This window comes from Maniola hyperantus, chromosome 28 (genome assembly GCF_902806685.2).
Source record: "Maniola hyperantus chromosome 28, iAphHyp1.2, whole genome shotgun sequence".
Lineage (NCBI taxonomy): Eukaryota > Metazoa > Arthropoda > Insecta > Lepidoptera > Nymphalidae > Maniola > Maniola hyperantus.
The window spans coordinates 1052297-1076699 of NC_048563.1; the positions used below are offsets into that span (position 1 = coordinate 1052297).

At 37.1% G+C, this 24403-nt stretch overlaps 1 protein-coding gene across 5 annotated transcripts in view; it reads right to left on the minus strand.

Annotated features, from left to right (window-relative positions):
* LOC117995152 (xaa-Pro aminopeptidase ApepP-like) overlaps window positions 1-24403 on the minus strand; it is a 38456-nt gene that overhangs the window by 8413 nt on the left and 5640 nt on the right. Inside the window, exons 1-12 of one of the 5 annotated variants that reach the window (XM_069508394.1) lie at window positions 23478-23551; window positions 16503-16558; window positions 12946-13046; window positions 12094-12265; window positions 11059-11171; window positions 6926-7061; window positions 5869-5964; window positions 4879-5078; window positions 2836-2922; window positions 2658-2747; window positions 1735-1865; window positions 81-233 (exon numbers count right to left, since the gene is read on the minus strand). In XM_069508394.1, the coding sequence (XP_069364495.1) occupies window positions 81-233; window positions 1735-1865; window positions 2658-2747; window positions 2836-2922; window positions 4879-5078; window positions 5869-5964; window positions 6926-7061; window positions 11059-11171; window positions 12094-12265; window positions 12946-13046; window positions 16503-16558; window positions 23478-23512 (1370 nt within the window). In that variant the 5' untranslated portion in view covers window positions 23513-23551. Of the gene's footprint in view, window positions 1-80; window positions 234-1734; window positions 1866-2657; window positions 2748-2835; window positions 2923-4878; window positions 5079-5868; window positions 5965-6925; window positions 7062-11058; window positions 11172-11841; window positions 11873-12093; window positions 12266-12945; window positions 13047-16502; window positions 16559-23477; window positions 23552-24403 lie in introns of those variants that run through there. The other 4 variants (XM_069508395.1, XM_069508396.1, XM_069508397.1 and 1 more) reach the window with 4 other exon arrangements.

The window sequence follows — 24403 nt, forward strand, 5'->3', positions numbered from 1 at the left end:
ACAGACAGACAACAAAGTGATCCTATAAGGGTTCCGTTTTTCCTTTTGAGGTTTCGGAACCCTAAAAATAAGTATCTTACTTGTATTGTCCGCCAGAGTCCAGCAGGAACATGTCCGTGGACCGGATGTCCCTCTGCGGTCCATCCCGGGACGGGCTGTAGTGGATAATGGCGCCGTTTTCACCCGCCCCCGGGATAGTCTCGAAAGATGCACCCATGAACTCTTTTTCATCTCTGTGAAAGTGTTTTTTTTAATTGAGCAACCTAGATCGGCTCCTCCATCCCCATACCGATCCCAAACCAACCTATCCAAATTATCTAACTATTACAACCTTCTAACCGCCATTTTTAACCAACAGTATCAACACATAGGTAAAATCACATTTATTTATACAAATTGGAACGACACAAGAAGACTCACCGATAATAACAGCCCCCACAAAATCACTCTCACAGTAACTGAGTCAAAGCGCCCTTTCACAACTTGACTCTCTCAAAGCACAATGCGTAATTAATCTCTGACTCCCAATCTCAATATCTCTTCTTCATTATCCCTACCATTCACGCCATTTTGCCTCCAAAACACGTGCTGAATTGCTATTGGTCAATTTAAACATGCTCGCAGGAGTACCAACATAAAAATAAATCATTCTTGTCAAATCGCGACAATAGGCTACTTGACACTTTTTTTAAGTTGGTCTTAAATGGTTAATATTTGTCCTATTATATCAAAAAAATTAACACTATATTTTTTTGCGCCCTAAAAACCGTAAAACTTTAATTTAAAAATATTTTTTTCTTAGACAGGTAAAAACACTGTCGGCCATGTTTGGCCGATAGATTATCTGTGCTCTGACGTCATGCATTTGTAAACAACAGCATAACCTCCCAAAGTTTAATAAACATGACTTCTATACTAGTTTACATGAAAAATATAGTAATTATCGTTATTGTATCATCCAAGAATGTAAAAAACGCATCGATAAAGACCACAGGAAAGTTGAGGATTAGAGTGCCCAGTGAAATAAATATACGTAACACGCGAAGACTTGCTTAAAGGGATCCTATATCACTAACGACTTCAACCCAAATTTATTTTTGCAAAGATCACTTTGTTGTAAGTCTTACTTAATAACTTATTCAATTTATAAAGAGAAAACGATATTTTTTTACGTTTACTATGAGTTTTTAGAAATATATAAAAACTAGCTTATGCTCGTGACTTCGCCCGCGTGGACTTCATAAATTTCAAAACTCCATTTAACCCACTCAGGGGTGGAATTTCAAAAAATCCTTTCCTAGTGGATACCTTCTCTTTACCTACAAAGAACACACGCACCAAATTTCATGTATCTAGGACCAGCTGTTTAGATGTTTAGGCTGTGCGTTGATATATAAGTTAGTCAGGACTCTAAATTTTATATATATGGATACTACGTTAGTCCCCGCGTGACATAGGGATGACATTTCTTTGTTTACATATTTAATGACGTCACATCATGGCTGACAGCATTTTCTGCGTTTCAAATAAAAATAAAAATTGTGTTTTTTAAAATTGGATTTATATATCCATCCTGCGTTTTTATTAATTGTTATTGATATATTTCGTTGTCTTAAGCAAAATACTATAATAAATAATAATTTATTGGACGAAATTAGATATGAGTCAAGTAGCCTATTCTGAGAGGAGACCCGTGCTCGGTAGTGGGCCAGCGACAGGAGGAATTATACTCACTCGCGAAACTCTAGTAGTTTATCTGCAGCTTGTATTTCAGTGACAGTTTCACCTTTGTCTACCTGAGAGTGAAGCCATCTGAAGAAGCGGACCACCGCGACACCGTCTCTGATGTGGCATTGGCGGAAACCCTGAAAATGTTACATTTTTAGGGTTCCGTACCTCAAAAGGAAAAAGAAACCCTTATAGGATCACTTTGTTGTCTGTCGTGTCCGGTGTCTGTCAAGAAAACCTATAGGGTACTTCCCGTTGATCTAGAATCATGTTTGGTAGATAGGTGGGTCTTATAGCACAAGTAAAGGAATAAATCCGAAAACCGTGAATTTGTGGTTACATCACAAAAAAAAGTATTTTAATTTATAGCGCCATCTATGTATACGTGAATTGATATATTAATTTTTCAAATCACATATAGATGGCGCTGTTGTCATTGTCTTGCAGTGCTGCACACACTTCGTCCGCGTGGATTTAGGTTTTTGAAAATCCCGTGGGAACTCTCTGATTTACCGAGATCAAAAGTAGCTTATGTCCTTTTCCAGGATGCAGGTACAGAGATGTACCAAATTTCATCAAAATCGGTCAAACGGGTGAGCCGAGAAAAGCTAGCAAACAGACCGTGAAAAGCTAGCAGACAGACAGACAGACACACACACTTTCGTATTTATAATGTAGTATGGACTAGCTTATGCTCACGACTTCATAAATTTCAAACCCTTTAGGAGTTGAATTTTCAAAAATCCTTTCTTAGCAGATGCCTACGTCATAATAGCTGTCTGCGTGTTAAATTTCAGCCCGATCCGTCCAGTAGTTTGAGCTGTGCGTTGATAGACCAGTCAGTCAGTCAGTCAGTCAGTCAGTCGCCTTTTCCTTTTATATATTTAGATATAGATAAGGCACACTTTTAAGAGGTTTCAACAACTTACCTCAAGTACTACATCATTCTTGATTAACTTCACCAAAGCTACCGGAGACACCTCAGATATCAAATTCAGAGGTTTTTTTAGATCACCTTCCTGCAAAAACAAAGGAAAAGATATCAAAAGTTAAATAACTTTCAGTGAATAAAAGCGCAGTAAGCGCAATTTTTTTTCTCAGACTCACCCCAGAAGCAGCTCTATGTACAGCTTCGCTTGCTTCTCCCGACAACCAAATGGAATGTTCGCCGTCGCCATTTTGAGATAAATCTTTCTGGAATCACAATTTTATTTAAATACTACCGACCCACCCCCGGCTTCGCAAGGGATGTCTAATTTTATTGAAAACTAGCTTATGCTCGCGACTTTGTCCGCGTGGACTACACAAATTTCAAACCCCTATTTCAAAAATCCTTTCTTAGCGGATGTCTACGTCATAATAGCTATCTACATGCCAAATTTCAGCCCGATCCGCCCAATAGTTTGAGCTGTGCGTTGATGGATCAGTCAGTCAGTCAGTCACTTTTTCCTTTTATATATTTAGACTAGAGAATTGGATTTAGGTTTTTTACAAATCCCGTGAGAACTCTTTGTTTTTCCGGGATAAAAAGTAGCCTATGTCCTTCCCCGGGATGTAAGCTAACTCTGTACCAAATTTCATCAAAATCGGTTGAACGGTTGGGCCGTGAAAAGCTAGCAGACAGACAGACTGACACACTTTCGCATTTATAATATTAGTATGAATAAAAGAGAGCCTATGTCACTCGAGAATAATGTAGCTTTCTACTGATGACACAATTCTCAAGATCGGTTCAGGAGTTCCAGAGATTACTTCCTACAAACAAACTTACAAACAATAGCTCTTTACAATACTAGTATAGTCTAGCTAGCGTAAAAAGTGCTAGTCACTCGCCTCAACGGTGAAGAAAAACATCGCGGAAAAGCTGACTGACTGACTGGCTGACTGATATATCAACGCACAGCTCAAACTACTTTTTTTTTTTTAATAGATATAGCGAGCAAACGAGCAGGCGACCTGATGTTAAGTGATTACCGCCGCCCATGAACATTTGCAGCACCAGAGGAGCCGCCGATGCGTTGCCGGCCTTTTAGGAATTTGTTGGTCCGCCCCTTGAATAACCCCATGTTATAATCTAGTGGGAACACCGCCGATGGGAGTTGGTTCCACAGTTTGCATGTGCGTGGAAAGAAGGATCTGTCACAACGGACGGTCAAAGTGCACCAGACACCCAGATGGTGAGGGTGAAATTCCTTATGGTGGCTGTGTACCGCGGTGCGGTTGTAGAAAAAAGAGGGTGGAATGAGGTCAAAAAGCTCTTCAGAGCAATCCCCATTATAAATGCGATAGAATAGAACACGCATAGAGAGCTAACGTCTCTGCGGTGCTCCAGGCTTTCCAACGAGCCGGTTAGTTTGGGATCGTCCACAAGTCGAACAGCCCGCCTTTGGATCCGATCAAATGGAAGAAACTACTACTGAACAGATCGGGCTGAAATTAGGCATGCAGATAGCTGTTATGACGTAGACATCCGCTAAAGGATTTTTAAAAATTCAACCCCTTAAGGGGGTGAAATAACCTCAATAGCTCAACGGTTAAGGCGCGGACTGAAATCCGAAAGGTCGGCAGTTCAAACCCCATCCATTGCACCATTGTCGTACCTACTCCTAGCACAAGCTTGACGCTTAGTTGGAGGGGAAACGGGAATATTATTCATGATTAGCATGGCTAATATTCTTTTAAAAAAAAAAAAATATTTGTTTGACAACTTAAAATTAACATTACAGGCTAACCCAATGCGATAGCTAAGTTAACTTAAATTATTAAATTTTCAATTTAGTAAATACATCTTATAACTAAACTAGCTTATGCTCGCGACTTCGTCCGCGTGGACTACAAAATTTCAAACCCCTATTTCACCCCTTTAGGAGTTAAATTTTCAAAAATCCTTTCTTAGCGGATGCCTACGTCATAATAGCTATCTGCATGCCAAATTTCAGCCCGATCCGTCCAGTAGTTTGAGCTGTGCGTTGATAGATCAGTCAGTCATTCAGTCAGTCAGTCACCTTTTCCTTTTATATATATAGATTATGCATTTAGTAAAAAGATGTATTTATTCATGTTTTTAAGACATTAAAAACGGACACTTCAATTTTGTTTATTTTGTTTGTTTACATGATGATGATGATGATGATGATTATGATAACTCACAGCAAAACTCCTCAGCGTGGCTTCTATGTCCTCGTATGGTTTGCCCTCGATTTTGACCCCTTCTTCCAGCAACTTGTCCGCTATGACCCCTGGGATGTGACCCCTATGCCAGAACAGCACCACGGAAGTAGGGGTTACCAGCAGGTACGAGAAAAACACGGGGTTGTAGGCAATGTCACTGCCGCGTAGGTTTAGTGTGTCTGAAATAATATTGTTAGTGTTGTCGCATTTGTAGTTGCCGCCTTTTTTGTGATACATCTAAATATTATATAAAAGGAAAAAGCTATCAAGTCAAAGTCAAATTATTTATTCAAAAAAAAAAAAAAAAGATTCCGACGAATTGAGAACCTCCTCCTTTTTTTGAAGTCGGTTAAAAATAGGTAATAACCAAACCAAATCAAACCAAAGGGATATCTAAGAGATATCTAATAAAAGGGATATAAGCTTATATAGAACCAGTAGACAGAACCAGTGGTAAATTAAAACCACCGGACTATTCATAAGTTCTTGTAAACAGTTTACAAGAATAAAAAAACCGGCCAAGTGCGAGTCAGGCTCGCGCAATGAGGGTTCCGTACTACAGTCGTATTTTTTCGACATTTTCCACGACAATTCAAAAACTATGATGCATAAAAATAAATAAGAATCTGTTTTAGAATGTACAGGTGAAGACCTTTCATATGATACCCCACTTGATATAGTCACTCACTTCGAAAGTTGAAAATACTAATTATTAGTTCATGACCACAATTTAATTTTTTTTTGTGTGATCTAACCATAAATTCACGGTTTTCAGATTTTTCCCCAAATGTCAGCTATAAGATCTACCTACCTGCCAAATTTCATGATTCTAGGTCAACGGGAAGTACCCTGTAGGTTTCTTGACAGACAGACAGACAACAAAGTGCTCCTATAAGGGTTCCGTTTTTCCTTTTGAGGTACGGAACCCTAAAAAAACATTCTATTCTATTCTATTCTATAAACACTTACATGCAATTTCATCCAATGCGGTGATGACGAGAGCAGAGGCCTTCTTTTGAGCCATACTCTCTCTTAACTCTGATATCTTCTGACCAGCCGTTTTACCTGTCAATACAAAATCAGTAATCTTATTATAATTGGTTTGTTGGTTTGTCCTTCAATCACGTCGCAACGGTGCAACGGATTAACGTGATTTTTTGCATGAGTGTAGTTTAGATTTGAGAGCCTCAATAGCTCAACCGGTATAGGAGTGGACTGAAAACCGAAAGGTCGACGGTTCAAATCCCGCCCGTTGCACTATTGTCGTACCTACTCCTAGCACAAGCTTGACGCTTAGTTGGAGAGGAAAGGGGAATATTAGTCATTTAATATGGCTAATATTCTTTTAATTAGATTTATTTATTTGCTTTCATGTACATTAATTGATACAAATACAATTTTAGGTAGGTACAGTAAAATAATAAACATTAAAGATACAATTAAAGGTTAATAAAATTTGAAATACAATAAGAATAGAAATAAAATTATCACACTATCATTACCAAATATTAAATATTACAATTTCAGTTCAAGACCTGGAGAGTGACATAGGCTACTTTTTGTCTCGAAAAATCAAAGAGCTCCCACGGGATTTTTGAAATGCCTAATTCCACGCGGACGAAGTCGCGGGCATCAGCTAGTATAATATAGTACATGCAAATACAGGGGTCTAGGCTCCGAATATGAATTTGTCCCATTCGGTGTCGAGACCCTTGGTCCGTGGGGTCCTAGCGCTATAAGACTTTTTAAGGAAATAGCAAAAAGGTTAGTCGAGACAGGTCATCACAGGAGACCGAAGAGCTGGCAGCTACCTCGGACAAAGAATTAGCCTATCTATTCAAAGGGGGAACGCTGCCAGTATCTTCGGAACCTTGCCTAAAGGGACTCCTTTTAATAATATATTTTAGTTATAATATTATATTTTTTAAGGTTTTAGTTTTAGTTTAAATTATTAATTAATTAACTTTTAATTTGTATCTTTTTAAAATGTAATATATTATATTTATTATATAGGTATAGTACATACCTGTGTATTGTGTAGGTAGATGTATAATGTCATTATGAGACCTCTCTGGTGGGGAGTCTTTTAGGAGTACCCTCGTCTGGTCGACTAGGTTATTGTCTATGGCTATTAATTGCATCCTTGCCTTTGTCAACGCAGTCTGAAAAACATATCTAAATATTTAAAAGAGAAATACCACTCACTCTCTGACTAATCACGAAATCTCAGGAACTATAAAGCCTAAAAACTTGAAATTTGGAAGGTAGGTTCGTTCTAGGACGTAGGTGTCAGCTAATAAACTGTTTTGAGAAAATCCCCCTTAAGGGGGTGGAAGGTTATATGAAAGTCCTATGTTTTTGAAGTTAGAGACATGAAAATCGACATTTAGGTTATTGGCTTTAAATTATAAAAATCTGTGTAAGTCAATTTGGGAAATCCCCCCTTAAGGGTGGTAAAATAGGGGGGAAAAGTTTTTATAGAAAAGTTTTAACTATTGTTATTTTTACTTGAAATTTGAAACGTAGGTTCTTTCTAGGGGGTAGGTATCCTATAAGAAAGGATCCAACTAAACTCCCCCCCTAAGGGGGTGAAATGGGGGTTAAAAGGTTGTATGAAAGTCCTATGTTTTTTGAAGTTAGAGACATGAAAATCGACATTTAGGTATTCTGGGTTCCGTGCCTCAAGGTGAGACTGAGTGAGTAGGTAAGTGAGACCTTTTGCAGCGGGAAAATTTCAGATCTCATGAGAAACCAGAAATTTTACGCGGACGAAGTCGCGGGCAACTGCTAGTAGTAGAATATAATAATAATATCTTAATCTTTATTTGATTAAAATTTACAAGGTAAACACTAAGGGCCGGTTGTTTCAAACCATTGGTCTTCGTAAGATCCGTTCGTTAAAATTTAACGGACGTAGACGAACTTTAACATCTGTTAATTTAAGTGCGTTGCTTCATTGTACAAAAAACTGTTCGTCATTGTTATTTTGGTTGCGAAACTAACCCTAAAAATTAACTTACTTCTCCGTATCCTTTTCTTATTTCATTTTAAGTATATTAAATTATATACATAGTTATTAATATTGCTACTTCGCATTTTAAACACTTTTTCTTTCTTACAAAATCTTCAAAAAAACTATCATTAAAAGCTTTGAATTAAATTGATTCCATTATAATTTGTAAATAAAATATTCCGTTTGTAAGAAGTATGAAGTTACGAACTGATTTGACGATCACCAATGGCGCCAGCACTGGTTAACGTAAACGTAACTTTTTAACGAACGTTAGCGCTAATTTGCATTTTAATAATAATAATAATATGATTTATTTATTCATTTGCTTTCATGGTTACATGAAGCCCCGTTAGGGCATTGCAAAGTTAGGTACATTAACAATACATACATGCTAAATATATAATTATTATACAATTACATGCAAACTACGTGTTACATTATTTTATAATAGATTTTATCATGTAATTATATAGGGCATTCATTTGAATCGAAATTATTTTTATTTATTGATCGCACTAATTAATTAAGTTTGTTATAATGTCAATTAGTTTCTTCTTTGTTAATAATTTAGTAATATTAAGTAGGTACAAGTATGTTAATATAAAATAGTTTCGATTATCAGTAAGAATGTCATATTAAACTTAAATTAACAGGTTATAGTAAGTACAACATAGTCTGAAGCATGGATTTAGAACTAATAATTCTTATAACTTACATAAGTATTAGTAGGTATTTAAAAATTCTTTGGTCTAAAGTCTAAACATACAAATAGGATATGCAAATATAGTGTCGGTCGTGCAATTGAGGTCATGTATTAAATAGGTAGGTATGATTAGTTTTGCAGTAATTCGTCTATCTCATAGAAACTATTCTGTATGAGCCATTGTTTGAGTTTACGCTTAAAGGTCCTATCGTTATTTTCGTCTGTAATATATTTAGGAATTTTGTTATATATGTGAGTTGTTCTGTATAACGGGCCGCGACTAGAGATTTGTAATTTATAGGTGGGGTATACTAGTTTATTTTGCAAACGTGTGCTTCTTCCGTGTTTCTTTGTGTTTTCGGTAGTTTTGTATAAACTGTTATGCTTTCTGACAAACATAGCCGTCTCCATTATATATATTCAGGGTACGGTTAGAATTTTTTTGTTTAGGAAGTGCGGTCTACAGCTTTCGCGTGGTTTTATGTTGACTAGGATACGGATACATTTTTTCTGCAGGATGAAGATATCCTGTGCGTTGGTACTCTCCCCCCAGAGGATTATCCCATATCGGATCCAAGAATATGCGTATGCATAGTACGCGGAAAGAGCAGTTTCGTAATTTGTATTTGCTTTCAGTATGCTGAGAGCATATACAAATCGCGAAAGCTTAACGCTTAGGTTGTGAACATGGCTCTTCCAGTCCAGGTGAGTATCGATCGTTAGACCGAGAAGAGTAAAGTTACTAACTTCTTTAATTTTTATATTATTCGCGAGTGGTTTTAGATTTAGTGGATGTTTTTGGTGCGGCTTAAATTGTATGAGTTTAGTTTTATTTAGATTTATTTCTAGATTATTGTGTGATAAATGGTTTTGAATGTTTGCTAGGTTTTCCGAGATGATGTTTTCACATTCTGTCACATTCGTGCACATAGACAGGACCGATACGTCATCCGCAAACATAATGCATCGCGAGTGTGGGCTTATAATGTTAGGTAGGTCGTTTATGTATACCAAAAAAAGGGTACATCCGAGGACACTTCCTTGTGGTATAGACCAGTTCGTAACGCGTACGTCCGATTGAAAGTCGCTTATTCCGTTTGTCCGTTCATCGCGATATTGCACTTGTACAAATTGTTGTCTATCCTTCAGGTAGGTTTCTAGCCATCGGTGAGCGTTTCCTCGTATACCTGAGTCGTATATTTTTTTTAATAGTAGTTTGTGTGAAACTTTGTCATATGCTTTAGTCATATCTAGTAGCAGCCCGACACCGTACTTTTTTTGTTCTAGACAGTTCAGGATTGCTTGTATATATTCAAAGACAGCCAGCGTTGTCGAACGATTTTCCCTAAAACCGTATTGGTTTTCTTTCAAGATGTTGTATTTTTCCAGAAATCTGTATATACGGTTTGTTATGGTTTTTTCGAAGATCTTTGATAGCGCGGGCAATAAGGCGATGGGTCGATAGCTACTCGATTCTTTTGGCTTCCCGCCTTTCTTAAGGATAGGTCGTATTTTAGCTATCTTTAGTTTATCAGGACAGTAGGCCTCGTCAAAGGATTGATTAATAAGAAATGTCAGGGGAGGGGTTAATTCATTTATACACGTTTTTATTAATGTCGGTGGGATTTCATCTGCGCCGAAGCTGCGTTTGTTTTCTAATCTACGAATGATTTTGTATATTTCTTGCTCTGTAGCCGGCTCTAGAAACAAGGAGTTAAGGGATCGCGGTTCATTATTATACATATAGGTATTGTAGCTTTTGGAAGCTGTCCCGTCATCATAGGATGACTTGCCAACTGATGTGAAGTATTCATTAAATAGATTTGCAACTGCTTGTGGTTCTTTAATTAAGCCTGATTGTGTCGAAAGCATTATGTTTTTAGTGTCTGTCTGTTTGTTTTTATTCGTTACGTCCTTTATTATGTGCCACATGGTTTTAGTTTTGTTTTTAGAGCTTCGCATCTTTTTTACATTATTAAATTTCCTAGATAGTTTAATGCATTTTTTAAGTAACTTACTGTAGATTTTATGGTGTCTTTTTAAAATACTGTTGTTAGACTCATCAGAACTCCTCAACGGTTAACAGCACAGACACAAAATGTTGTATACGCATTTAACTGTGAAAGCTTTTTCAAAGTTTCCCCATCACATGGCTATACTGCACTCAGGGTTAGCTCCTAACGAGGGAACTCCTCAACGGTTAACAGCACAGACACAAAATGTTGTATACGCATTTAACTGTGAAAGCTTTTTCAAAGTTTCCCCATCACATGGCTATACTGCACTTAGGGTTAGCTCCTAACGAGGGAACTTCTCAACGGTTAACAGCACAGACACAAAATCTTTATTTCGCATTTAACTGTGAAAGCCTTTTCAAAGTTTCTCCATGCGACATGGCTACTGCTCTCAGGGTTGGCTCCTAATAAGGTAAAAAGAGACAGACCTGCAAAGGAGTCCACTCCTCTCTCGTCATAGTCTTCGGGTCTACTCCCACGATGGAGCCCGCTAGAAGGTTGGTCACTAACCATTTCTCCATACTTGGCGTTTCTGGTAATGCTGAAACAAAGTGTAAGATGACACTATCATCATATGAAAGACTAGCTTATGCTCGCTCGTCCGCACTTACACAAGGCTTATTTATTTATTTATTTTTATTATTCATGTACCAAAAATTGTAGTTACAAAGTAATAATAAATTAAGTTACATTGGAAATGCTTATCTCTAAACAGAGATTTCTTCCAGCTTCCCATTCAAGGATGTGAGTAAGGCGTATCAAGAAGTGGAATAGGTCTACGGTACTAGAATCTAATAAACTACTTAAATATCTTATAACTAGCTTATGCTCGCGACTTCGTCCGCGTGGACTACAAAATTTCAAAACCCTATTTCACCCCCTTAGGAGTTGAATTTTCAAAAATCCTTTCTTAGCGGATGCCTACGTCATAATAGCTATCTGCATGCCAAATTTCAGCCCGATCCGTCCAGTAGTTTGAGCTGTGCGTCACACACAGCAGCAGTCAGTCAGTCAGTCAGTCAGTCACCTTTTCCTTTTATATATATATAAGATAAATACCCAAATCAACTTATATACAATTACCATTGGGGTCAATCCTATTCCTTTTGTAATACTACTACGTGTCGTCCAAGGTAGCCGGTTGAGACCATCTTTATTCTTCATCTACATAAATGACAAAAGTAAGGCTAACTAAGTATAAATTGATTTACTTTGCTTCATCAATGTCCACAGAGTTAAATCGGCTTTGTTTTCAAACCATGTGTAGTGTCGTCCATGCCATTATAACGCTTATTCGGTAGGTATACTTACTATGTAAAGGGAATCACGCAAGGCACACCACTTAGACCAATCTTATTTCTCCTACTAGGAGGTATCGTTCAAGGTAGTCACTTGGGACCAGCTTTATTCCTCATATGTATAAATGGCAAAAATAAAGCTACCTAAGTACAATATTGACTTACTTTGCTTCATCAATGTCCATATCGTCAAATCGGCCTCCTTTTCGAACTGCGTGTAGTATCTTCCGTCTGTCCATACTAGCGCTTGTGCACTGGTGACGACGGCGGTACCGGCTGAGCCTGTGAAACCGGATATCCACTCTCTGCGCGCGTCTACTGGGGATATGTATTCTGACTGGAAAATAAAAACAATGTTTGTAATTTATGTTAATATTATAAATGCTAAATCATCAGTGTTCTATTATCTCCCACGGATCTCCTCATGTCTGATTTGATCACATAGAGAAACTCCGCACATAGCTCTCTCCATCGCCCGCTGAGTGACTCTGAGCTTTCCTATGAGGCCCATAGTTAGCGACCATGTCTCGGATCTATATGTCATCACTGGTAACACGCACTGTTCGAGAGAAGCTCAACAAAAAATAAGCTATTTTAAAAAACTAGATGATGCTCGCGACTTCGTCCGCGTGGTTTTGGGTTTTCAAAAATCCCATGGAGACTGAATTTCCGGGATAAAAAGTATCCCTTCTCCGGGATATACCTAAGCTAACTCGGTACTAAATTTCATCAAAATCGGTTAAACTGTTGAGCCGTGGAAAGCTAGCAGGCAGACAGACACACTTTCGCATTTAATAAAATAAAAAAATAAAATAAAATATCTTTATTTAACAAAAACAAGTTACTTTGGCGTCGTTTACTAGTGGTCTCCACACTAGGTTAAACCTGTGACGTGGAGACCATATATGAGTTCCTAGTGGGTTTCTTGAGGACTAGGAAAGTTTAGCAGTTAGAATATTTTATATAATATTACTAATTACAGTTACGAAGATTTATAAAATTAGTATGGATTCATACATTGTGCGCATCAGCTGTGGGGACGATGTATGCTGCCAGTGCTGTCGGCTGACTAGCCATCAGCGCGCGAAGCGCTGACAAGCGCTGCAGCGACATCTTGTCTGAAACAAGATATTTTAATGGTTTTTTTTAAATTTGTACCAAAAACATTAACAATAATGAGAATTTTTTTTTTTTACAAAAAAAATAAAAACCGACTTCGATACACAAACACTAAAAATTGAAAAATAATTTCATTTATTACCGAATATATTATGTATACAAGAGTTAATATAGTTCCATAATAATATTTTTTGGGGTCGGTGCCATTGTGGAGTCTCATAAAAATATGAAGTCTAGACGATTCGCGCAGCTAAAGCTAATTGGCACCGGCACCAAAAAGTATTACTATGGAACTATATTAACTCTTGTATACATTATTATATATTCGGTAATAAATTAAATTATTTTTCAATTTTTAGTGTTTGTGTATCGAAGTCGGTTTTTATTTTTTTTGTAAAAAAAAATTATTTCACAATTTTTAGTGGCCCCATGGAATTATGCTATGACTGGTTAAAAATCTACTGTTCACTAAGCTATTACACTGATCGCGAGCAATTTACTCTTATCCGTTGAGGAGTTCCAGTATCTATCTTCGAAGATGTTCATCAGATCTTCTTTGAAGTATACCCTTTCGAACAGAAAAGAATTTTCAAAATCGGTCCAGGCGTCTTCGAGTAATCCGGTTACATAAATAAAAAATAAAAAAAAGATTCCGACGAATTGAGAACCTCGTCCTTTTTTTGAAGTCGGTTAAAAAGCGAGTCAAAGTGGACTGGGAAGCACTTATCTCTATGAGAGATCTCTACCAGTGACACTTGGCAGTGCGAGAGGTTTAGAAAAGATATAAAGTTATTCATGAAAAGAACATAATAAATATCTACTATATAATATCATATATATACATACAATACATACATATATTAAAACAGCTTATTTCGTGGATTCAACTTCGTGGTAACTGAGTCGAAGTATCGGCAGTTAAAAATCGCCTAATTAATCGTTTTCCGAGATAAAAAGTAGCCTATGCCCCTTCGTAGGCCGTGAAAAGCTAGTAGACAGGCAGAGAGACGGACAGACAGATACACTTTCACATTTATAATAAAATTAGATGATGCCCGCAACTGCATCCGCGTGGATTTAAGTTTTTGAAATCCTGTAGAAACTCTTCAATTTTCCGGGATAAAAAGTAGCCTATGTCTTTCCCCGGGATGCAAGCTATCTCTGTACCAAATTTCGTCAAAATCGGTTGAACGGTTGAGCCGTGAAAAGCCAGCAGACAGACAGACATACACACTTTTGCATTTAAAATATTAGTATAGATTAGTCATCAACCGATAGACATTGACGACCTCCCTGGCGCAGTGGTGAGCGCTGTGGTCTTAATAGTGGGAGGTCCCGGGTTCGATTCCTGGCAGGGGTTTGGAATTTTATAATTTCTAAATTTCTGGTCTGGTCTGGTGGGAGGCTTCGGCCGTGGCTAGTTACCACCCTACCGGCAAAGCCGTGCCGCCAAGCGATTTAGCGTTCCGGTACGATGCCGTGTAGAAACCAAAGGGGTATGGGTTTAATAAAAACTGCCATACCCCTTCCAGGTTAGCCCGCTATCATCTTAGACTGCATCATCACTAACCACCAGGTGAGATTGCAGTCAAGGGCGAACTTGTATCTGAATTAAAAAAAAAAAAAAAAAAAACATAGGTCTCTTGTAGATACTTCCACACGCCACGGTCTTGCGCCGCCGCCATCCAGCGGCTCCCTTCGACTCGTTTGATGTCGGCCACCTAGTGGGGGGTCTTCGAACGCTGCGCTTTCCGGTACGAGGTCGCCATTCGAGCACTTAAAGTTATCCTATCACTTACCCATATCTGCCTACTGTGACCCAGTGATATGCAACTACTGAATATGTTTCGCTGAAATATAATACCTATTTCATTGATAAGGACGTCATATGAAGATTTAGAGTGATAACATATAATCTCTACTATCGACAATCTAGATACTAATATTATAAAGAGGAAAGATTTGTTTGTTCGGAAGGTACGGGGTTCGATCTTGGGAACGCACCAGTCCAGTGGCGTGCAGGGCATAGAGGCATAAATGCACTGCTTACCCCAGTTGTAATGGCTCAATGCATATTTTTCATTATGACCTGCCAGTAAATAGGTTCCTACCTAACTAATGCTTACCCTGGCTTCAAAAAAAAAAAAAAAAAAAACACTGTGCACGCCACTGCGCACCACTATAACTTTTCTGAGTTATGTGCGTTTTAATGTAATATGGGATAGAAGAACATGATTCTAGGTCAACGGGAAGTACCCCCCGAAGTGCTGAATCCCTTAACAAATTTAAAATTGACGTCAAAGATCATTACCTATCTCTTTGCTATCATCAGTAACGGCATAGTTTATTATTTAAATCTATATGTGTATATATATCTATGTAGTCTTATGTATGTCTATTATATTCTATTTGTATGTATTAGTGTATTAACAATATGTATTTTATATTCTTATTATATGGTTTAGTTTATTTAGCTATTGGTATTTAGGTTTATTTTACACCACCTCCCATTGTCCATTTGTTCGTTTTCTCCCTAGCGTTAAGGTTGTCTGGAAGAGATCGCTATTTAGCGATAAGACCGCCTTTTTGTACCTACTTATTAAGATTTCTTTTTGTAACCTGTCATTTGTGTTTCTGTGGTGCAATAAAGTATATACATACATACATACATACATACCCTGTAGGTTTCTTGACAGACAGACAACAAAGTGATCATATAAGGGCTCCGTTTTTCCTTTTGAGGTACGGAACCCTAAAAAAAATTAAACTTGGATTGGAAATTTAGTGCGAGATTAAATGCTCTATTTACTGGCCTAAGAGTACTCCATAATGTTTTTGACGACCTCCCTAGTAGGTATTTGTAGTTATAGTCAAAGTCAAAGTCAAATGATTTATTCAAAATGGGTAATAAATTACTCTTTTTGATGGTCAGTTGTTGGATTTGTAAGATATAGTGGTGATAATTATAGCGACAACAGAAATACATCATCTGTGAAAATTTTAAGTGTCTTAACTGTCAGTTTATGAGATACAACCTGGTGACAGACAGACAGACGGACGGACAGCGGAGTCTTAATCAATCAATCAATCAATTTATTAATTAAATCGGACAACAATTGATCCATTGTTAGTAACAATAAATACGTAATAACTATGTTAATACTTAAACACTAAGGAGTTAGTAACAAAATACTTAATCACTATGTTAGTACTTAATAACTAAAAGGGATTTAGTGGTCTGCACGAGTTTCCCCATCAGTCTTAGTAACAGGGTCCCGTTTTACCCTTTGGGTACGGAACCCTAAAATGTATTATGTGAAGTCTGCCAATAGGCACTGGCCTAGCGCGGTGGGCTATGACCAAACCTAACCCCCTCTTATTCTAAGAGAAGACCCGTGCTCAGTAGTGCACCGGCGAGGGATTGAGTTGAGATGAGAGACAACTTGTAACTTTACCTGTATTGTTTGAGGTCTTCCGATGTTCTAAATTGAAACCATCGGCAGTTTGTAACCTGGAAAGGTGAATGAAAATTAATCCATAGTACTTTTAGGGTTAGATATAAGCCTAATAAGCAATCAATATTTAAAAAAAAAATTATTAAAAAAAGGTAGGATTAATAATGGAAAAAAAGTAAAAAGAAAAAAAGAAAGATAATAAAAAAAGAATTAATATTTATGTATACAAAATAAAACAAAGAAAAAGAAGACGTAGGCTTATTTATTTATTTATTATTTTTAGGGTTCCATAGCCAAATGGCAAAAAACGGAACCCTTATAGATTCGACATGTCTGTCCGTCCGTATGTCACAGCCACTTTTTTCCGAAACTATAAGAGCTATACTGTTGAAACTTGGTTAGTAGATGTATTCTGTGAACTGCATTAAGATTTTCACACAAAAATAGAAAATAAAATATTTGGGGGCTCCCCATACTTAGAACTGAAACTCAAAAATTTTTTTTCATCGAACCCATCCATGTATGTATGTATGTATGTATGTATGTATGTATATACTTTATTGCACCACAGAAACACAAAGGACAGGTTACAAAAAGAAATCTTAATAAGTAGGTACAAAAAGGCGGTCTTATCGCTAAATAGCGATCTCTTCCAGACAACCTTAACGCTAGGGAGAAAATGAACAAATGGACAATGGGAGGTGGTGTAAAATAAACCTAAATACCAATAGCTAGATAAACAGCCATGTATCTATGCCTTCAAAAATTATATTGAGGTTTTTTTCTAAACTGAATAGTTTAGAAAAAAATTATATAGCGATTAGCGAGAGACACTTCCAGTGGTAAATGTGTCCCCCCCCCCCCCCCCTGTAACATCAAAAATAAGATAATGATAAAACAAAAAAAATTATGTACATAACATACAAACTTCCACCGAAAAATATTACTATCAGTTTATGAAATTATATAATGAATTTTAAAGATTTCATTTTTTTAATATGTTCTACAAGTATCCGAAACACACGAAGCTGCAGCCGCCATGATTGATCCCGACTGTGACGTCACAATGTCAATGTTGTGTAATGTCACCCAATGTCACCTTAGCACTTGTTAGAGATTTCGCTTGTCTCAATTTAAGTTTTTTTTACTTTGTTTTCGAATCAAATAGTAGGTATAATACAATAGGCTACTTGACAATTTTTTTAAGTTGGTCTTAAATGGTTAATATTTGTCCTATTATATCAAAAAAATTAACACTATATTTTTTTGCGCCCTAAAAACCGTAAAACTTTAATTAAAAAAAATATTTTTCTTAGACAGGTGAAAACACTGTCGGCCATGTTTGGCCGATAGATTATCTGTGCTCTGACGTCATGCATTTGTAAACAACAGTATAACCCTGTGGTTACAGTATAACCACAGGGTTATACTGTTGTTTACAAATGCATGACGTCAGAGCACAGATAATCTATCGGCCAAACATGGCCGACAGTGTTTTCACCTGTCTAAGAAAAATATTTTTTTTAATTAAAGTTTTACGGTTTTTAGGGCGCAAAAAAATATAGTGTTAATTTTTTTGATATAATAGGACAAATATTAACCATTTAAGACCAACTTAAAAAAATTGTCAAGTAGCCTATTGTATTATACCTACTATTTGATTCGAAAACAAAGTAAAAAAAACTTAAATTGAGACAAGCGAAATCTCTAACAAGTGCTAAGGTGACATTGGGTGACATTACACAACATTGACATTGTGACGTCACAGTCGGGATCAATCATGGCGGCTGCAGCTTCGTGTGTTTCGGATACTTGTAGAACATATTAAAAAAATGAAATCTTTAAAATTCATTATATAATTTCATAAACTGATAGTAATATTTTTCGGTGGAAGTTTGTATGTTATGTACATAATTTTTTTTGTTTTATCATTATCTTATTTTTGATGTTACAGGGGGGGGGGGGGGACACATTTACCACTGGAAGTGTCTCTCGCTAATCGCTATATAATTTTTTTCTAAACTATTCAGTTTAGAAAAAAACCTCAATATAATTTTTGAAGGCATAGATACATGGCTGTTTATCTAGCTATTGGTATTTAGGTTTATTTTACACCACCTCCCATTGTCCATTTGTTCATTTTCTCCCTAGCGTTAAGGTTGTCTGGAAGAGATCGCTATTTAGCGATAAGACCGCCTTTTTGTACCTACTTATTAAGATTTCTTTTTGTAACCTGTCCTTTGTGTTTCTGTGGTGCAATAAAGTATATACATACATACATACATACATACATACATACATGGATGGGTTCGATGAAAAAAAATTTTTGAGTTTCAGTTCTAAGTATGGGGAGCCCCCAAATATTTTATTTTCTATTTTTGTGTGAAAATCTTAATGCAGTTCACAGAATACATCTACTAACCAAGTTTCAACAGTATAGCTCTTATAGTTTCGGAAAAAAGTGGCTGTGACATACGGACGGACAGACATGTCGAATCTATAAGGGTTCCGTTTTTTGCCATTTGGCTATGGAACCCTAAAAATAATAAATAAATAAATAAGCCTACGTCTTCTTTTTCTTTGTTTTATTTTGTATACATAAATATTAATTCTTTTTTTATTATCTTTCTTTTTTTCTTTTTACTTTTTTTCCATTATTAATCCTACCTTTTTTTTAATAATTTTTTTTTTAAATATTGATTGCTTATTAGGCTTATATCTAACCCTAAAAGTACTATGGATTAATTTTCATTCACCTTTCCAGGTTACAAACTGCCGATGGTTTCAATTTAGAACATCGGAAGACCTCAAACAATACAGGTAAAGTTACAAGTTGTCTCTCATCTCAACTCAATCCCTCGCCGGTGCACTACTGAGCACGGGTCTTCTCTTAGAATAAGAGGGGGTTAGGTTTGGTCATAGCCCACCGCGCTAGGCCAGTGCCTATTGGCAGACTTCACATAATACATTTTAGGGTTCCGTACCCAAAGGGTAAAACGGGACCCTGTTACTAAGACTGATGGGGAAACTCGTGCAGACCACTAAATCCCTTTTAGTTATTAAGTACTAACATAGTGATTAAGTATTTTGTTACTAACTCCTTAGTGTTTAAGTATTAACATAGTTATTACGTATTTATTGTTACTAACAATGGATCAATTGTTGTCCGATTTAATTAATAAATTGATTGATTGATTGATTAAGACTCCGCTGTCCGTCCGTCTGTCTGTCTGTCACCAGGTTGTATCTCATAAACTGACAGTTAAGACACTTAAAATTTTCACAGATGATGTATTTCTGTTGTCGCTATAATTATCACCACTATATCTTACAAATCCAACAACTGACCATCAAAAAGAGTAATTTATTACCCATTTTGAATAAATCATTTGACTTTGACTTTGACTATAACTACAAATACCTACTAGGGAGGTCGTCAAAAACATTATGGAGTACTCTTAGGCCAGTAAATAGAGCATTTAATCTCGCACTAAATTTCCAATCCAATTTTAAATTTTTTTAGGGTGCCGTACCTCAAAAGGAAAAACGGAGCCCTTTTATGATCACTTTGTTGTCTGTCTGTCTGTCAAGAAACCTACAGGGTATGTATGTATGTATGTATGTATATACTTTATTGCACCACAGAAACACAAATTACAGGTTACAAAAAGAAATCTTAATAAGTAGGTACAAAAAGGCGGTCTTATCGCTAAATAGCGATCTCTTCCAGACAACCTTAACGCTAGGGAAAAAACGAACAAATGGACAATGGGAGGTGGTGTAAAATAAACCTAAATACCAATAGCTAAATAAACTAAACCATATAATAAGAATATAAAATACATATTGTTAATACACTAATACATACAAATAGAATATAATAGACATACATAAGACTACATAGATATATATACACATATAGATTTAAATAATAAACTATGCCGTTACTGATGATAGCAAAGAGATAGGTAATGATCTTTGACGTCAATTTTAAATTTGTTAAGGGATTCAGCACTTCGGGGGGTACTTCCCGTTGACCTAGAATCATGTTCTTCTATCCCATATTACATTAAAACGCACATAACTCAGAAAAGTTATAGTGGTGCGCAGTGGCGTGCACAGTGTTTTTTTTTTTTTTTTTTTTTTTGAAGCCAGGGTAAGCATTAGTTAGGTAGGAACCTATTTACTGGCAGGTCATAATGAAAAATATGCATTGAGCCATTACAACTGAGGTAAGCAGTGCATTTATGCCTCTATGCCCTGCACGCCACTGGACTGGTGCGTTCCCAAGATCGAACCCCGTACCTTCCGAACAAACAAATCTTTCCTCTTTATAATATTAGTATCTAGATTGTCGATAGTAGAGATTATATGTTATCACTCTAAATCTTCATATGACGTCCTTATCAATGAAATAGGTATTATATTTCAGCGAAACATATTCAGTAGTTGCATATCACTGGGTCACAGTAGGCAGATATGGGTAAGTGATAGGATAACTTTAAGTGCTCGAATGGCGACCTCGTACCGGAAAGCGCAGCGTTCGAAGACCCCCCACTAGGTGGCCGACATCAAACGAGTCGAAGGGAGCCGCTGGATGGCGGCGGCGCAAGACCGTGGCGTGTGGAAGTATCTACAAGAGACCTATGTTTTTTTTTTTTTTTTTTAATTCAGATACAAGTTCGCCCTTGACTGCAATCTCACCTGGTGGTAAGTGATGATGCAGTCTAAGATGATAGCGGGCTAACCTGGAAGGGGTATGGCAGTTTTTATTAAACCCATACCCCTTTGGTTTCTACACGGCATCGTACCGGAACGCTAAATCGCTTGGCGGCACGGCTTTGCCGGTAGGGTGGTAACTAGCCACGGCCGAAGCCTCCCACCAGACCAGACCAGAAATTTAGAAATTATAAAATTCCAAACCCCTGCCAGGAATCGAACCCGGGACCTCCCACTATTAAGACCACAGCGCTCACCACTGCGCCAGGGAGGTCGTCAATGTCTATCGGTTGATGACTAATCTATACTAATATTTTAAATGCAAAAGTGTGTATGTCTGTCTGTCTGCTAGCTTTTCACGGCTCAACCGTTCAACCGATTTTGACGAAATTTGGTACAGAGATAGCTTGCATCCCGGGGAAGGACATAGGCTACTTTTTATCCCGGAAAATTGAAGAGTTTCTACAGGATTTCAGAAACTTAAATCCACGCGGACGCAGTTGCGGGCATCATCTAGTATATTATAAATGCGAAAGTGTATCTGTCTGTCCGTCTCTCTGTCTGTCTACCAGCTTTTCACGGCCCACGAAGGGGCATAGGCTACTTTTTATCTCGGAAAACGATTAAAAACCTCTCGCACTGCCAAGTGTCACTGGTAGAGATCTCTCATAGAGATAAGTGCTTCCCAGTCCACTTTGACTCTCTTTTTCTCATTATTGTTAATGTTTTTGTTAAAGTTGTTGAAACCTCTTAAAAGTGTGCCTTATCTATATCTAAATATATAAAAGGAAAAGGTGACTGACTGACTGGCTGACTGACTGATCTATCAACGCATAGCTATGTACAGTTACAGTATAACCACAGGGTTATACTGTTGTTTACAAATGCATGACGTCAGAGCACAGATAATCTATCGGCCAAACATGGCCGACAGTGTTTTCACCTGTCTAAGAAAAATATTTTTTTTAATTAAAGTTTTACGGTTTCTAGGGCGCAAAAAAATATAGTGTTAATTTTTTTGATATAATAGGACAAATATTAACCATTTAAGACCAACTTAAAAAAATTGTCAAGTAGCCTATTCAGATTCATAAATAAATTATTACTCCCGTTCCCGTACAGTACGCTTAGTATAAGATTTTACGTCTCACCAAACGTTGCTAGAATTCGAGAGTCGAAACACAATAACGTCAAAGTAAAATGGACCTAAAAAGCCTTGAATTGAAGTCGAAAATTCAATGCCCCTAATTTTAAATTAGCAACGTTTCCGCTTAGAGCGCTGGCTGTAGATGTGTAGACAAACTTGAGCTTTAAAACAAGGCAGTTAAGATCCAGTTTAATGTAATGCGGAAGGTTTTCGACACTCGAATACTATCAACGTTGGTAAGACATAAAATCTCGTACTAAGCGTTCAGTATATTTCATTTATTGCAGTGGAAAACCGGTTCGTAAAAGCATATAGGTAGCTCCATAGATTATCTACTATTCTCATACTAAGTATTCTTGCAATTTTATACCAAGTTTCTCTCCTATAACTTTTTAATCTGTTAGCACTCCCACATGCAGGCACATTGCACACGAATGAAAAGGCAAGTTACTCATATTAAATTGCAATAAACTGTAACAAAAATTTTCAAAAAAAAAAAAAACTACAAACACTCAAAAGTAAAAAATAATTTAATTTATTACCCAATATATTATGTACACAAGAGTTATTGTAGTTCTATTGTAATATTTTTTGGAATTTTTAAAAACCTAATCCACACGGACGAAATCGCGGGCATTCGCTATTAGGTACCTAATTATTATAAAATGAGAGAGTGTCTGCAGAGTCCGCTGCCGCGAAGAAACGAGCTAATTATTCCCCTCTTATGGGGAAATACCTCTTTGTTCCACTGGCGGTGGAAACGTTGGGTTGCTGGGGTGAGGAAGCGAAGGGTTTCGTGCGTGACATCGGCCGTCGTCTAAGGGAAAGAGGTTGCGATCCGCGCTCTGGGGCCTACCTGGTCCAAAGGTTGTCCATCGCCATTCAGCGTGGCAATAGTGCCAGCTTAATGGGCACCTTTGGCCCAGGGGCAACCAGGGGCGGACTTTTTGACAACGTTTAATTTTAAGTTTGTATGTTTTATTTTAATATTTTTATGTACCTACTTTTAATTTTGATTTAAGTTTATTTAATATAGATTATTTTTATATTTAACTTTCATATTAACTATTATAATTAGTAATAAATTCTATTATTATAAAATTACTTACGCATAAATTAATATTGAGAACCGAAGCGCCCACATTTCAAAAACATTTATTTCAAACTATTTAGTTAGTTAAATATCGGAAAGTAATATTACATTGGTAGTAAAATAAATAAAAATCAACGACTTTTTCGCTCAGTTCACTAAATCAGAGATAATTTATAATTTATTTATTTGTTTATTTACTGTGTAATAAATTCTCTGAGTAAGCGGCTATAATTTAGTTATTATATAGGTACACTACTAAAAGTATTTATAAAAATTAAATATTCACATAACTAGGTAGGTATACAAGAAACTGCGACACGGCACTGAATATATTTTACCAAATAGAATGCTCATGGAAAGAAGCCCAACTCCGCAAGGACGTTTGAACTAATGTAGGTAACAGAAATAATGCTACATCGACCTTTAGAGCAATAGCGCACTAGCGACCTGGCAGCGCAACGCGCGGGCCCGGCCGCAGGGGTTGCGATTTGCAACGCGGCCAAAACCGCGGCTACGATCGTCAGTTGCACACACAGCGCGCTTCAAAATGGACGTTGAGGAAATAGCAGTGCTTTTGTATCTTATAAGTAAGAAGCGGAAAAAGACACAGGACATGTCCCACAACGCCCTCCTTGTCTCAATCTCGGTTATAAATCTTTCCGTGTCGAAAGACATCGCGATGATCACAAATCACGCTGTAGTTCCACAATACGTGCGGCCGCCGCGGCTAGTGCGCGTACACTGGTGCCGGCGCCGCTGCGGCTTAGCCGTTAGTGCACTATTGCTCTTAGAAAGAGGTAGCGGTTTTGTACAGCGTTCTCTGTCGTTGAGACCGACAAAACGTCATATGTATATGGTAAACGTCAGGTATGACGGACAACCATCTACAAAGCCGAAATGTCATTCTAAAGGCCGATTCTTAGATGAATGATTACCGATTAC